We start from the raw sequence: 17743 nt of genomic DNA on the forward strand, positions 1-17743 counted from the left end.
TTGGGTCAGGTCATTATTTCACCTTCCTGAGTTCAAGCCATGCATCAGGCTCCTAATTTTACATCGGGTACTGCTACCAACAGAAAAGGTTGCTCAGCATTACTTTCATTTATGCATTTCAATTTAAACTTCAATGAGACAACAACATAAATCAAGGATAATATCTAGTTGTTGGTGAGTATATGGAGGAATGAAAACTCATACATTGTTGGTGGAAAATTAAAATGGTATAAATATTTAAAAAGCATCTGGTTTAAGATTCACCATCTTAGAAAGTAAAAAAGCAGCTAATAGATTTAAGATTTCCACTGCCATGTGAGAGAGAAAAGACATCACATTCCATTGCAAATATTCTATGTGAATGTCCACAGAAAGCTTATTTATAATAGTTAGACTGGAAATAATTCAAATGTTCTTCCACTTGAGAATGGATAAACAAATTATGGAATATCCAAGCAAATGAATACCTTTCAGCTATAAAAAGCAATAAATCATTGCTATGCACAAAAATATGGATGACTCTCAAGATTATTATGCAGAGTAAAGGAGATCAGACTTAAAAGTGTAAACAATATAACATTAAATTTAAAAAAAAATTAAAAATCTCAAATGCAGATTCATCTAAAGTTGCACAAAACAGATAATATGACAAATTCCAAACAGTGCAAGGAAATGGCATAAGAGGCATAGAGCTTGGAAAGGAAGAAACGAGACCCTCTGTAGTACAAATGGCATGTGGTCCAATAGAAAACCTCAAGGAATCCCCCCACCAAAATATGAGTTCAGCAAGATCACAGGATTCCATGAAAGCACAAAGATAAAAGATCAACATACACATATATTGTAGAAACCAAAATTTTAAAATACCATTTATAATCACACAAGTATAATGAAATATACTCACAGTGAAATTCAGAAAACATGTGCAGGATCTGTATGCTGAAAAGCATGCTGATTAAGGAAACCACAGAATATCTTAATAAATGGCAGGACGTAATGAGCTTATAGATTAGAAGACTCAACCAAAGATATCAATACTTCCCAGACAGATTTATAGGCAATACAATGCAAACAAAATCCCAGCAAGATATTTATAGATATGGTTGAGTTTATACTAAAATGTAACGAACGGTCAGGGACTTGGCATAGCTAAAATACCTGAAAACATGTAGAATAACATGGAGGAAACTCTCTGCTCCATGTTAAGGCTTATCATATAATATTCAAAACTGTATACCATTGGTGTAAAGAAAGACATATAAAGCAATGGAACAGAATAGAGAACCCAGAATAAATAGACTTTTATAAAAGATGCAACAAATTTTTTATGGAAGTACAAAGTTAATTCCGTAGAAGATGGGTAACACTTTTAAAAAAATCATTCTGGAATCATTGAATATCTGCAGACAAAAACAAACAAACAAACAATGTTGACCTAAATCTTATACAAAGTATACTCCCAAATGGATAACAACTTTATTGTAAAACTATGATATGCTTAGACAAAAGCGTAGGGATAAATCTCTACAGGACCTAAGAGCAGGCAAAGAATTTAGAGACAGGACATCAAGAGCATAATATGCACAGGTATACATTGATAAAGTGGAAAATCGGTGATCTTGCTGAACTCATATTTTGGTGGGGGGATTCCTTGAGGTTTTCTATTGGACAACATGCCATTTGTACTACAGAGGGTCTCGTTTCTTACTTTCCAAGCTCTATGCCTCTTATGCCATTTCCTTGCACTGTTTGGAATTTGTCACATTATCTGTTTTGTGCAACTTTAGATGAACCTGCATTTGAGATTTTTCTCGATAAAGTCAAAATCAAACTTGAAACAACCTATTAATCACGTTCTTAGAAATGATTCCTAAAGAATCAAAATGTATGTTCACACAATCAGCTTAAGAAAATGTTTACAGAATCTATATTCATAAGTGTTGAAAACTGGGAAGATCCCAAATGTCTTTCAATGACGAAAGAGTCGAACAAGTTGTACCAGAAATACCATGGGATGCCATTCAGCCACCTTAAAGAACAGGGTATCCACACACAAAAATGAGGATGGACCTCAAGAGAGTGAAGCTATACCAAAAGATTACAAATTGTGGACTATTTATAAAACCTTTTTCAAGTGACAAAATTATGCTGATGCAAAAAATATTAGTGGTCACCAATGGTTAGGAACAGTTGCCCAAGAGGTGGGAAGACAGTGTAGCTTTAAAGGGATAGCAAAAGAAAAATTTGGGGGGACAGAATAGTTCTACAATTCGACTATGGTGGTGGTTGAAACAGTGCAAAAATGGGATAAAACGCAGAGCAGTAAAGTATACCAATACATGAAAGAATAACCCCAAACTGGTGAAATCTGAACAATGTGTGTTGTACCAATGTCAATTTCCTAGTCATGAAATCATACTACAGTGTAGCAAGACAAACTCTTCGGGGGAACTGGGTGTAGATTACACAAGACGTCTCTGCATGCTTTTTTTTTTTTACAACTTCCTGTTAATTTATAATTATTTCAACATAAAAAGTTTTTGAAAATGGCAAATTGAAGTTGACTTGGTGGATTAAGAGGCAGGAAGAGTAGAACGGGTTTAACATGTGCGAACACTAAGACTTCTGAAGTGATGGACATGTTTGTTGTCTTGAAAGTTTTTACAGCTCCATCGGTATATACATATCAAATTTTGTGCTGTATATATGTGCACATATATGTGTATATGTATATATACACACATATACACATGTATATGTATGTGTATGTGTATATAAGCTTATTCTATATCCAAAAACAAAGGAAAATTGACAATAGAAAATTGACAGTTGACAATAGAAAGTAGTAGACCAGTACTACTTAAATGAAATGTCTGCTATTGGGTAACTTGAAAATAAAAGGCAAGACACAGTCTAACAAATTACATGAAAGATACTTATAATACTATAAATGCACATTTAACAAGAAGGATATAATTAGGTAACATGAAAGGGAAGAGGATATGTCTTGCATTTACTGAAGAGTATATAGAGATAATATATCTGAAATACTTAGGAAAATTAATGAGTATATTCAACTCCCTCTTATCAAGAACACATTATATATATATAAATATTTTCAGGGGACAAATTCAGGGCTGTTCACTGAGGCTGGATACCGTAATGATGTAATGGTGATAGCTGAGGGTTGGACACACGACATCTGTCAATAAAACAATAAATGAAAATTGGGAAATTTGTATCATGGACTCTAATACAGAAAGAAGCACAAAGTGTCATATCATCTGTGCACAACAAGCAATTAAAGTGACAAATGCAGCAATGAAATTTATAGAAATATAACACATACACATAGTTACGCATATGTAACATATGAGAGTTTTGCAAGGATAACTTGATAATCTAGGTATATATTAAGTACAACAGAGCATGGTTCAAGGTAGGAAAGAAAAATTGAGATGATCTGGGCACAAAAGAATAAAATACCGCACTGTGAAATTAAAGAGAAAAACAAAATCAAAGCAGAAGTGGTAACCAGTCAGTGACGGCAACTCGCTATGCAATGAGAAGGACGCATAGCAAACTTCTGCCTTGGAAAGGGTAACAATAAAAACAAAACTAACTTCAAGGAAACAACACGCCACATTTGCTTAACGTATGAATTTTATTCCATGCACAATCTTTTTATTAAGTTTTTAATGTTTGTTTATTTTTGAGAGACTGAGAGAGGCAGAGCATGCAGCGGAGGGGCAGAGGGGGAGAGAGAGAGAGACAGAATCCGAAGCAGGTTCCAGGCTCTGAGCTGTCAGCACAGACGCCCATGTGGGACTCAGATGCAGAAGCTGTGAGATCATGACTTGAGCCGAAGTCGGACGCTTAACCGACTGAGCTATCAGGCGCCCTATTCCATATATAATTTTAAAATAATTTAATAGAACAGAATTTATCAACTCTCCACTGTGTCACCAATTTGAGGAGACCTCTATGGAAATGGAAGCCCTGATGAACCTGCCCTAAATATACGGCATTTTTATCAAGAGTCCTATGTAGTGCTGGGGCGCCTGGGTGCCTCAGTCCGTTAAGCATCCGACTTCGGCTCAGGTTGTGATCTTGTGGCTTGTGACTTCCAGCCCCTGTTGGCCTCTGTGCTGACAGCCCAGAGCCTGGAGACTGCTTCCGGTTCTGTGTCTCCTTGTCTCTCTGCCTCTCTCTCGCTTGCACTCTGTCTCTCGAAAATAAATGAACATTTAAAAATTTTTTAAAAGGGTCCTATGTGGTGTAAATGAAAAGTTAAGTAAGGGCGAAAATAGGAAAGAAAGAGAAAGAAAGAAAGAAAGAAAGAAAGAAAGAAAGAAAGAAAGAAGAAAGAAGAAAGAAAGAAGGCTAAATAGATGATAGATGGATATATAAATAGGTGATTGAATATAGATGATGATGATGATAGATGATAGATAATGATAGAGATAATAGATGTTTGAATATAGATGTTGATAGAGAGATGGGCGATTGAATGTAAATGATGATGATGATGATAGATGATAGATAGATAGATAGATAGATAGATAGATAGATAATAGGTGATAGATCAACTGATAGATAATTTATTCTCTGGTGAATACAAATTGCCCTTGCCTGTTAATGGACAACATCCAGACATTTTTTAATGCCCTCATATGCTTGAGCCATCATTAAACAAATTGCTCAGCATCTCCTGAGGGAGAGTCTCAAAAGGTGAAGAGAACCCATAAATTGTTCTCCATATGCCATGTTAAGAAACACATATGGGAGTCAAGACACAGGGTCCATTACAGGTAAAAATGACAGAAAATTTGTGTGGTATCTCATATTACCAAATATCCACAATGTTTCAGTGATGTTTGGTAAGTTCCACTTTAACTTCGTGGCAAAGCTCTAGCAAAATGTGACCATTTCTGATTTTGTTTGCTTTGCTTTCCCATAACCATAATGCCTGAGCAGGAGTAGGAATTACCTCGTTTTTTCCTTCTTATTAATTTTTTGAATGATTTCACATGGTGGAGAGGCTAATGCTTCTGTGACTCTTTGAAACTTCATTTTTATATAGTTATGCAGTACTTACTTTTAATATGAATAGTTTTACCTCAAACGGAGACCAAAATAAAAGCAAATGGTACACAGCCGAAGAGACATGAAATTTTTTGAGTTAGCAAAATTAAGAAACTGCAGGTAGTGTCTGTCATTTTGATGTCTTTCCAAATGTTTATTTAGTGACTCTGGACACTTTTTGTGATTCTCTCAAAAGTAATTTAGTATTTAATGATTTTTAAAATAAACATATCAATACAATTATCCTCTGAGGTCTTGATAAGGAAAAAAAGGGGTTGTCACCTCACAATGAGGTGTGCAAAGCCTTATTTGGACATTTGGAGACCTTTAAGTAGCAAGTTTTATGGAAATGGAATGATGTAGAGTATTCTTCATTTTCCAGTAGGATCTGACAGAAAGCGGGAAGAATTATCTCAAAGGATATAGCTTTAAACAATTACATATCAAACATCCAACAGAAACAGTAAACTATGAAAAAGCAATGTGATTCTTTTTATAGAACTCCAAAGCTAGTGAGAGGAAATGCGTTTATCTTTCTTCACCTCACAGAAAACTCGATACTCAAAAAGTACTATTTATTTTTTTAGCTTTCCATGATTGCAAAGGAAAACAAAACAAAGTGGAAAGAAACAAGCAAAACTCAAAATTTATACTGTTTTTATTGCATTTACGGAATATTTCTCTAATATTCTCTCCTACTGATACACATTATCATATTTCTGTTATAAGAAAGGTGTGTGCATCAGAGCAGAGGAGCATATCAAGAGGTGACAAACCTAAGACTCAGGTAAGTTAAAGGGAAGTTACACATAATTACCTTTATATGGAATGTTGTGGAGTTGTATGTTTTTGTCTGCTTAGAGCTCACTCAGCGACTTCTGACTTGACCTGTAATTTCATTGCAGACAGTATTATTTCCCTTTTCCTTTTTTAAATAGAAGCATTGATGCCCACGACTTTTTAAACCAAAAATACTTCTCTTACCTTAACCTGCCATCCACCTCCCACTCTGGAATAATTTTTTATCTGTGAGTGTTTAGGATATTTAGATACACATCATGTGATTATATACATGTTTGTCTGCATTATGTGCTACATCATAGTTTGAAGGTGTTTTTGTGGACTTAGTGTAGAGAAAGATTTCAAATCCCATCCAGGGACCCACATATATCTCGTCTTCAGTGTATTGTATTTTGTCTTTAAGCTATTGTGTATCACAGTGACTTTCAACTTTTATTTTTCCTTAAAGTGTGATTTCCGCTAATCCAAAGGGAATTCTTGTGAAACTTCATTATGTCAAACCTCTGCCAGTAACCTATTCTTCCTCCAAAGTTACCATGTTCCCTTAGTTTCTTGCTCGAGAAAGTGCATCTGATTTGCTACATTTGAGTTAGTATATCTCTATTTTAGTAAAAATGCCACAAGGGGAAGAATAACGTTTTAAGCAAGTTTATATCAGAATAACTTATCTAAAATGATACTAAAACTGATAAGAAAATTAGAAGATAAGTAACCCAAGGAGTCACAACACAATTATTCAAATGTCGTCATGGAAGAGTGGTGAGGTATGTCTTGCTTAAACAGTTCCTCACCTCTTCCTATGATAGCCTTGACAAATAACTTCAGTCCCAGGCCAGAGAATGCACAGGTATATAAGTCAGGAAAGTAGAAACATTTCAGGTAAGTTCCTATCACTCTTTCAAAAACACACAAACAAGCAAACAAACAAGCAAATAAAAATCCATAATGTACTTAATATTTGAGAACTATTTCCAGGTAACATAGACACATTAAAGTATCGAAACTTCATTTATCCTATCTAAAACTCATCAAGGAAACATCAGCTTTATATATGAGAATAAAGACTTTTAGATAACTCACATTTTTTTGCCCAAATCAAATCTTTGGATATACTATAAACTGAAATACAGCTGAAAGTATATCTCCATACATGTATCTCCTGGTATGTTTCACCATGTCCCCCAAAATAATTCCCATTCTGATGTGTTACACTTTTCTTATTCATACACCTGTCAAATATCTGTCAAGTATGCTAACTTTCCAGTCAGTTTCACCTGTAGGCATACCTTTCATAGGACCATGCTTGAGTAGTGGGCTTTATGCAATTGGGGAACTTCTGGCTTAACATTTTTATTATAGGGGCACCTATGCTTCAGTTGGCTAAGTGTCCAACTCCTGATTTCGACTCAGGTCACGATCTCATGGTTTGTGGCATCGAGCCCTGCAGTGAGCTCTGCACTGACAGGGCGGAGCCTGCTTGACGTTCTCTCTCTCCCGCTCTCTCTGACCCTCTCTCTGTCTCAAAATAAATAAGTAAACATTAAAAAACTTATAATATATAATAGACATATGTATTAGGTCATATGATTTACGTATCTTATAAATGTCATTTTGTGATTGTATCATATATGGTAGAAAGAATACTTTAAAGAATGGTAAAATAAACACCCATATATCTAATCCCTGATGTTTTCTTTTTTTTGTTTCTGCTTTAGCATCCATATCTACTTACCTTTATGTATTTATTTTCTATCTATCAATAAATTAGTCTATTATCTATCCACCTAATTATACCACCAGGGTTTTTTAACATTGTTACTGCTGTTATTCCTGACTGAATATTGTCATGGCCTAGATATTAGATATATTAAGATATTTAGCAGCTTAACTTGTGTCTAACAATTGGAAATCAGTAGCATCCCGACTCTTGGATATGACATTCAAAATGTCTCTAGACATTGAAATATATTCTTTATGGAGTAAAATGCCTCCAGTTGAGAACCACCTATTTCGATTTCTTTATGCATATATAGTGGTCTACGTGGGATTTGGGTTTGTTTTCAAATATCCTAAATTGGACAGTTTGGATGTATCTTATTTATACTAGTTGGCCATTCCAAGCCCTCTCTCAGGAGACAGTACATAATATATATTGACTATGATGATGTATCTATCCATAATAGATTTTCTAGTAAACTTGGATGGAAAAACACAATCTGACAGTGTTTAATGAATTTATTCTCATGGGAATCACACAACGTCCTGAGCTGCAGGCTCCATTATTTGGGCTCTTCCTCATCATCTATGTGATCTCAGTGGTGGGCAACTCGGGCCTGATCATCCTCACCAAGATGGACTCCAGACTGCAAACACCCATGTATTTCTTCCTCAAACACCTGGCTCTCACTGATCTGGGTTATTCAACAACTGTGGGACCCAAAATGTTAGCAAGTTTTGTTGTGGAAGAAAACACAATTTCCTATCATTTGTGTGCCACGCAGGGAGCATTCTACATTATGTTCATCGTTAGCGAGCTTTTCATTCTGTCGGCTATGTCCTATGACCGCTACGTGGCCATCTGTAATCCTCTGCTCTATCCAGTCATCATGTCACAAAGGGTGTGTCAGGTGCTGGTGGCAATCCTCTATCTCTACAGCACATTTATGGCTCTACTAGTCACCATCAAGATTTTTAGTTCATCCTTCTGTGGTTATAATGTCATCAGCCATTTCTACTGTGACTGTCTTCCCTTGGTATCCTTGCTCTGTTCAAACACGCATGAAATTGAATTGATGATTTTGGCTTTCTCAGTTTTTAATTTGATGTCCTCCCTTCTCATGGTTGTTGTGTCTTACCTGCTGATCCTACTAGCCATAGTCGGGATGAACTCAGCTGAGGGTAGGCACAAAGCCTTTTCTACATGTGGGTCCCACCTGACAGTGGCCACAGTGTTTTATGGGACTATGATATTTATGTATGCACAACCTGAGTCCAGTCATTCCTTTGACACAGATAAAATGGCGTCCATATTTTACACCCTTGTTATCCCCTTGTTGAATCCCATGATCTATAGTCTGAGGAACAAAGACGTAAAATGTGCTTTCCATAGGATATGGAAAAAGTTATGAGGTACCTTTTCTTAAGTTTATTACATACTGTGTGGTTCCTATGAATTAGATTATCAACATTAAACATTTCTTTTCCTTCCTTCAGAGGGAAAATCAAGGATAAATGAGTTCAAGATACGTATCTAGACATTGACTTCTATGTACCAGTCATACTCTGAAGTGTTCTAAATACACTGTGAAGAAATAATACATATACATTCCATTCTTGAGGTAAAGACAAGAGTTATAAGCATCATAATTAGGTAATATGTTAGTACAATAGAGTGGTTATGGGCCTATAATTCTAACACCAAGCAAGGAGTGTGGGAATGCTGTGTGGGAATGAAGAAGAACACCTGGAACAGGAAGAGTTAAAATAACTCCTGTGTCATTCTCAACTATCAGAATAAACTTTCCAGTGTCTATGTATTATGTATATAGGTGACTTTCTCTGTAAGTATGTTCTTTCTATGTAGCCTACACAGGTTTTTATGGGGTGTCTAAAACACAGTTGATTATAGTTTGAGGCAGGTTCAGTGTATTGCCTTACCTTGAAGTCATCAGTCATCTGAATGTGCTCCAATCTCTCCATTCCGTGAGGGGGGGGTCTATGTCCTGGTCTCTCCTCATGAGTGCCATTACTTTCACTTAGGAGCCTCAAAAAGTCTCTTGACTACACACACTTGGCATTTCAACAATCCAGAAGATCAGCACAGCACCTAATTATAATTATCATTTGCAATCACACAAGTATAAGGAAATATACCTAGAACAAAACCCAGGAAATATGTGCAGGATCTGAATGCTGAAAAAAAAATGCTGATTAAGGAAATCAAATAATATCTGAATAAATTTCAGGACACACTGAGTTCATAGATTAGAAAACTCAACCTACTAAATGTATCAATCCTTCCCAAACAGATCTATAGGTAACACAATCCAAACAAAATCCCACCAAGGTATTTTATAGATACAGTTGTCTTTATACTAAAACGTGTATAAAAGATGAAGGACTTAACCTAGCTAAAATACATGTAAACATGTAGAATAACATAGAAGAAAACATTCCATTTCATGTTAAGTTTTGTCATATAACTATACCAATCAAAACTGTGTAGCTTTGGGGGAAGAAAAGACATGTAAAGAAAAGGAACAGAATACAGAACTCAAAAATAGACTTACAAAAAGTGCAACTAATTTTTCATGAAGGTACAAAATGTAATTCAGTAGAAAAAGGATAACATTTTAAAAATATTCATTTTGGAAGATGGTGGAGTAGTAGGAAGACCTTAGGCTTTTTTTGTCCCTTAAACACAACTAGATGACTATCAAATCTTTCTGAATATCCAAGAGATTGACCTGAGGACTGACAGAACAAATTGCACAGCTAGAGGAAAAAGGAGGCCATGTCATGGGAGGTATGCGGTGCTGAGGCATGGTTTGGGGAAGAAACAGATCATAGGTGCTGCAGAAGGGAGGGATCCCTGGTCCCAGCGAGGTGAGTGAGAGCTGAGAACGCTATGTATACACACAAGGGGAATATTTTCCCAAAGTCATAGGCTGGGAAAAATGAGAGAGGCTGATTTCCATGAGTTTTTGTAACCAGAAGGGTTCAAAGACTGGAGATGTAGAGGTCCAATGGGGAAAAACTGAGATTTCCCTCTAAGGTCAGGAACAAGACAGGGATGTCCACTCTCACCACTAATATTTAACATAGTACTGAGAGTCTTAGCCTCAGCAATCAGACATCAAAAAAGAAATAAAAGACGTCCAAATCAGTGAGGATGAAGTCAAACTTGTAAAGAAAAGGGAAGAAGCAGTATAATAAATTATATAAAAGATGCTTATAATGCTATGTATGTACAATTAAGAAGAAGGTATAATTTATGCATCTGACATGAGAGGGAAAATCCAAGATATGTCTTACATTTATTAATAAAATAATTTGTTGGGATAATATATATGAAATATTTGGGAAAAGCAATGAGTCTATTCTATTCCTTATCAGGAATATATATATATATATATATATATATATATATACATATATGTATGTATACACATATATGTATGTATACACACACACACACACACACACACACACACACACGCACACAAACAAGGGGAGAAAAGGGGCAGAGGGAGAGAGAGAATCCCAAGCAGGCTCTGCACTGTTAGCGCAGAGGCTGACATGGGGCTCGATGTCGTGAACGGTGAGATCATGACCTGAGCTGAGATCGAGTCAGAGACTTAACCTCCTGAGCCACCTAGGCTTTCCATATATATAACTTTTAAGGGAACAAACTCAGGGCTGTTCATTGAGGCTGGATACTGTAATGATGTTGTTAGTGATAGCTGAGGGTTAGACACACATATATCAATAAAAAAATAAGTGAAAAATGTTTAATTTGTATCATGGATTATAATACAGGAAGAAGAAAAAAGTGTGATATCATCTATGCATAGCAAGTAATTAAAGTGACAAATGCAACAATGACATTTATAGAAATATAACACATACACATAGTGGTGCATATGTAAAATGTTATATTTTTTCAAGGATAACTTGATAAATTAGGCATATATCAAGTACAAAAGAGCATGTTTCAAGGTGGGAAAGAAACATTGAAATGATTTGGACACAAGGAATAAATAAAATACGGCACTGTGCAATTAACGAGAAAAACAAAATCAAGACAGAAGTGGTTACTGGTCAGTGACAGCAACTGACTATGCAATGAGAAGGATGGATACATAGCAGATTTCTGCCTTGAAAAGAAGGATAACTGAAAACAAAAATGAAAATCAAGGAAATAGCATGTCACAGTTGCTTAATGCAGGATACTCATCCATGTACAATTTTAAAATAATGTAATACAACAGAAGTTATCAATTATCTACCATGTCACCAATCTGAGGAGACCTCTGTGGAAATGGGGACTCCTGGTGAGCCTGCCTTAAATATATGACATTTTAATCAAGAGTCCTATGCAGTGAAATGAAAAGTTAAGCATTAGTGAAAAATAAGAGTGAAGTAATAAATAAATAAGTAAATAGTTAGGTGATAGATGGATAAATAAATTGATGATATATTTTAGGTAGATGATAGATAGAAGATAGATGATAGATAGATAGATAGATAGATGATAGTTACATAGACAAATAATGGATAGATAGATAATGGATGCATAGATAGATTAGATAGATGATAGATAGATAGATGATAGATAGATAGATAGATAGATGATAGATAGATAGATAGATACATGATAATTTTATTCAATGGTGAGTATGAATTGTCCCTGCCTATTAATGGGCAAGCTCCAGGAAGTTTTTAATGCCTTCATATGCTTTAGCCATCATAAACAAATTGCTCATCATCTCCTGAGGGAGAGTCTCAAAAGGTGAAGGGAACCCATAAATTGTTCTCAATATGCTATGGTAAGAAATATACATGAGAGTCAAGACAGAGGCTTCTCTACAGGTAAAAATGACAGAAAACTGTGTGCCATCTCATACTGCCAAATATCCACAATGTTTCAGTGATGTTTGGTAAGTTCCATTTTAACTCCTTGGCAAAGCCCTAGCAAAATGTAACCATGTCTGATTTTGTTTGCTTTGCTTTCCAGTAACCATAGTGCCTGAGCAGAAGTAGGAATTACCTCCTTTTTCCTTCCTATTACTTTTTTGAATGATTTCACATGGTGGAGAGGCTAATGCTTCTGTGACTCTTTGAAACTTTGTACTATTATACAATACTTATGTTTAATATGAATAATTTAGCTCAAATGGAGGCCAAAACTGACAGTGAACTATGCATAGCTGAAGAGACATGAAATTTCTTAAACTGGCAGAATTAAGAAAGTCAGGATTGTCTCTCCTTTTGATCTTTCCAAGTACTTATTTAGTGATTCTAGATACCAAATGTGATTCTCTCAAAAATGATTTCAGGAAGAGTATTTAAATAAATGTATAAATAGAATTATCACCTGATATCTTGAAAGCAAAAAGGGGTGTCACCGCACCTGAGGCATGCAAAGCCTTATTTGGACATTAGGAGACCTTTAAGTAACAAGTTTTATGGTAACGGAATGATGTTCAGAATGTTCTTTATTTTCCAGTAGGATCTGACAAAAAAATGGGTATAATTATCTCAAATAATATAACGGTAAAAAAATAAATATCAGGCACCCGGATGGTTCAGTTGGTTGGGCATCTAATGCTTGATTTCAGCTCAGGTCAAGATCCTGGGATCATGGGATCCAGCCCCATATCATGCTCCCTGCGGAGCCTGTTTAGGATTCTGTCTGTCTCTCTCCTCTCTCCCCAGCTCACGCTCTCTCTCCTTCTATCTAAAATTAAAATGATAAATAAATAAATAATAAATATTTAGCAGAGATCATAAAGTATGAAAGAGCAATTTGATTCTTTTTTGAAAATGTTTATTTTGAGAGAGAGTGTGTATGTGAATGATAGATGGAGAGAGAGAGAGAGAGAGAGAGAGAGAGAAGAGAGAATCCCAAGCAGGCTCCCTGCTCATCACAGAACCCAACTCAGAGCTTGATCCTCCACCTGTAGGTCATGACCTGAGGTGATATCGAGAGTGGGGTACTTAACTGACTGAGCCACACTGCTACTCTTATTTGATTCTTTTTACAGAATTCTAAAGCTGGTGAGAGGAAATGCTTTTAACTTCCGCCACCTCATAGAAAAATTGGTACTTAAAAAGTGCTAATTATTTTTTTTTAGGCTTCCATGATTGTAAAGGGAACAAAAGAAAGCAGAAAAAAACTAACAAGCAAAGCCCAAGATGTATACCGCATTTGGACTGCATTTACTGAATATATCTCTAATCTGGTCATCTACTGACCCATTATCATGTTCCCGTCAGAAAAAAGGTGTGTGAATCGGTGTAGCGGAGAGAGTCACGAGGTCACAAAGGTATAAGGAAGACTCAGGTAAGTTAAGGGGAAATTACATATAATTACCTTTGTATTTTATGTTGTGAAATTGAATGTTTTTGTCTGCTTCTAGGTCACTCAGGGACTTCAGCCTTGCAATTTTATTGCAAACAATATAGTTTCCTTTTTTTTCCCTTCAAACAGGAGCACTGATGCCCACAATTTTTTTAACCAAACCTCATTCTCTTACCTTAACGTGCCATCTGCTTCCCACTCTGGCATAACTTCTTTGTCTGTGGGTGTTTAGGATATTTAGATACATTTTATGTGATTATATACAGGTGTATCTGCATTGTGTGCTCTATGATAGTTCGAAGGGTTTTCTGTGGACTTAATGTAGAGAAGGATTTCAAATCACATCCAGGGATCCACGTATATCTCACCTTTAGTGTATTGTATTTTGTTTCTACGGTATTGTGTATCACAGTGACTTTCAACATTTTTTCTTTAAAGCATTCTACCCTTTAATTCAAAGGGATTTTTCATAAAACTTCTTTATGCGAATCTTCTGCCATGAATTTTTTTTTCTCCTCCCAATTCCACCATGTTCCCTAACTTTCTTGCTTGGTAAAGTATATATGATTTATTACATACAAGTTAGTATATCTATATTTTAATGGGAATGCCATAAAGAAAATAGTTGTTTGGTTTTTAGACAGAGAGTGAGAGAGAGACAGCATGAGCTGGGGGTTGGAGGGGGAGAAAGAGGGAGAGAGAAAGACTCCAAACAGGCTCCACACCTAGTGGGGAGCTGGACATGGGGCTTCATTCCAAGACCCTGGGATCATGACCTGAACTGAGATCAAGAGTTGAACACTCAACCGACTGGGCTATCCCGGTGCCCCAGAGGAAGAATAATATTTTAAGCAAATTCATACCCAAATAACTTATATTAAGACACTACTAAAATTGATACAGAAATTAAAAGATAAGTAACCCAAGGAGTCACAACACGATTATTCAAATGTTGTCATGGAAGATAGGTGAGGTATGTCTTGCTTAAACAGTTCCTCACCTCTTCCTACGATAGCCTTGACAAAGAACTTCAGTCCCAGGCCAGAGAATGCACAGGTATATAAGTCAGGAAAGTAGAAACATTTCAGGTAAGTTGCTATCACTCTTAAAAACACCAGCTGGGGTACCTGGGTAGCTCAATCGATTAAGTGTCCAACTCTCAGCTTGGCTCATGTCATGAAATCCTGGTTTTGAGAGTTCAAGCCCCATCTGGGGCTCTGCGCTGTGACTGCAGAGCTTCCTTGGGATTCTCTGTCTCCCTCTCTTTCTGCCCCTTCCCTGACATGCTGTGTCTCTCAAAATAAATAAAAATAAACTTAAAAAAATTTAAAAAAACACAAGCAGACAAACAGAAACCCACAGTGTACTTGATATTTGAGAATTATTTCCAACTATTTCCATTCTCTACACAAAAGCTCTTCAAGGAAATGTCAATTTTATATATGAGAGTTTTATTGTCATGTAGACTTTTATTCTCATATATCTCCTGGCATGTTTCAACACATAAAAAATAATTCCCACTGTGATCTCTCATACTTTTCTTATTCATACACTTGTCAAATATCTGTCAAGTGTGTTAACGTTCCAGCCAGTTTCATAATAATACCTTTCATAAAACCATGTTTTGAGTAGTGGGTTTTATGCATTTGGGAAATTTGTGGTTTAAAAATTTTATTATATAATTGACATATGTATTAGGCCATATCATTGATGTATTTTATAAATGTCATCTTGTGATTGTATTCTATAAATCATAGAAATAATGATACTTTAAAGAATAGTAAAATAATCACCCATATCTTTGATCCCTAAATTTTTAACTTGATTTTTATTTTTGCCTTAGTATTCATATCTATGTACTTCTATCTATCTATCTATCTATCCATCTATCTATTATCTATTATCTGTCATCTACCTATTTATCATTTCTCTCTCTCGTTCTCTCTCTCTCTCATCTATCTATTTAATTATATCATCAGAGTTTCTTAATTTTGTTACTGTTGTTATTCCTGGCTGAATATTTTTATGGCCTAGGTATTGGATATATTAAGATATTTAGCAGCTTAACTTGTGTCTAGCCATTAGAAGCTGGTAGAATCCTAACTCCCAGATGTGACAACCAAAATGTCTCTAGACAATGGAAAGTATTCATTGTGGAATAAAATGTGAATGGAATGAGAACCATTCATCTATTTCCATTTCCCTTTCTTTCTCTAAGTATGCATAGTAGTCTTTGTGACAGATGAGTTTATTTTCAAATATCCTAAATTGGATAGTTTGGATGTATCTTATTTATACTCATTTGGCATACTAAAACCTCTCCAAGGAGATAATACATGAAATCTATTGACTCTTATGATGTATCTATCCAGAATAGATTTTCTACTAAACCTGCATGGAAAAACATAATCTAACAGGGCTCAATGAATTCATTCTCATGGGAATCACAGACCATCCTGAGCTGCAGGCTCCATTATTTGGGCTCTTCCTCATCATCTATATGATCTCAGTGGTGGGCAACCTGGGCATGATCATCCTCACCAAGGTGGACTCCAGGCTACAAACACCCATGTACTTCTTCCTCAGACACCTGGCTCTCACTGATCTGGGTTATTCAACAACTGTAGGACCCAAAATGCTAGTCAATTTTGTTGTGGATCAAAATACAATCTCCTATTATTTTTGTGCTATACAGCTTTCTTTCTTTCTTGTGTTCATCATTAGTGAACTTTTCATTCTGTCAGCGATGTCTTATGATCGTTATGTGGCCATCTGTAACCCTCTGCTCTATCCAGTCGTCATGTCACAAAGTGTGTGTCAGGTGCTGGTGGCAATCCCCTATCTCTACAGTGCATTTGTGTCTCTTCTAGTCACCATGAAGATTTTTAGTTCATCCTTCTGTGGCTACAATGTCATTAGTCATTTCTACTGTGACAGTCTCCCCTTGATATCTTTGCTTTGTTCAAATACACATGAAATTGAACTGATTATTCTCATCTTAGCAGGCTTTAATTTGATTTTTTCCCTTTTGATAGTTATTGTGTCTTACCTCCTGATCCTTGTAGCCATCGTCAGGATGAACTCAGCTGAGGGTAGGCACAAGGCCTTCTCCACCTGCGGGTCTCACCTGACAGTGGCCACCGTGTTCTATGGGACTCTGATATTTATGTATGTGCAACCTGAGTCCAGTCATTCCTTTGACACCGATAAAGTGGCATCCATATTTTACACCCTTGTTATCCCCATGTTAAATCCCTTGATCTATAGCTTGAGGAACAAAGATGTAAAATATGCAATACATACAATGTGGAAAAAGCTATGTAATCTTTTTTCTTAAAGTTTAGATACAATATTATCCCCGTAAGTTAGGTTATGGGCTTCAAACTTTGTTCTGTATGTCACTAGAAGGAATAATAGGAAGCACAAATGTGTTCAACATACATTTGGAAGTTGTGTTCTAAGTGCCAATCACACTTCTATGTGTTGTAAATACGTTAGCATGCAAATAGAAAAAATAGTTGCCTTCCTTGAGAGAGAGATGCATTATAAATATAATAATTAGGTACAATTTATAGTATAGTGGAATTTGTCAAGACTCCATATACCATAGGACATGGTATTCCATGCAGGTAAGATAGTGGGTATGCCATGCAGGAGTGAGGAAGAAGAGAAGGCACAAAAAGAGAGTTCAAATGATTCTTGTGTTGTTCTCAACCATTACAATAAATCTCCCAGTGTGTGTGTTTGTGTTTGTGCTTGTGTGTTTGTGTAAGC

At 35.9% G+C, this 17743-nt stretch overlaps 2 protein-coding genes across 2 annotated transcripts; both read left to right on the top strand.

Moving 5' to 3' along the window:
* The first annotated feature begins 8087 nt into the window (after positions 1 to 8087).
* Positions 8088 to 9014, top strand: LOC102967520 (olfactory receptor 8K3-like). The gene has a single exon (XM_015540519.1). It carries the CDS (start codon positions 8088 to 8090, stop codon positions 9012 to 9014), a length of 927 nt encoding a protein of 308 aa, XP_015396005.1.
* A 7350-nt stretch (positions 9015 to 16364) lies between these two features.
* Positions 16365 to 17306, top strand: LOC107180237 (olfactory receptor 8K3-like). The gene has a single exon (XM_015540517.2). It carries the CDS (start codon positions 16365 to 16367, stop codon positions 17304 to 17306), a length of 942 nt encoding a protein of 313 aa, XP_015396003.2.
* The last annotated feature ends 437 nt before the right edge of the window (positions 17307 to 17743 follow it).

Source organism: Panthera tigris, chromosome D1 (genome assembly GCF_018350195.1).
Source record: "Panthera tigris isolate Pti1 chromosome D1, P.tigris_Pti1_mat1.1, whole genome shotgun sequence".
NCBI classification, from domain to species: Eukaryota; Metazoa; Chordata; class Mammalia; order Carnivora; family Felidae; genus Panthera; species Panthera tigris.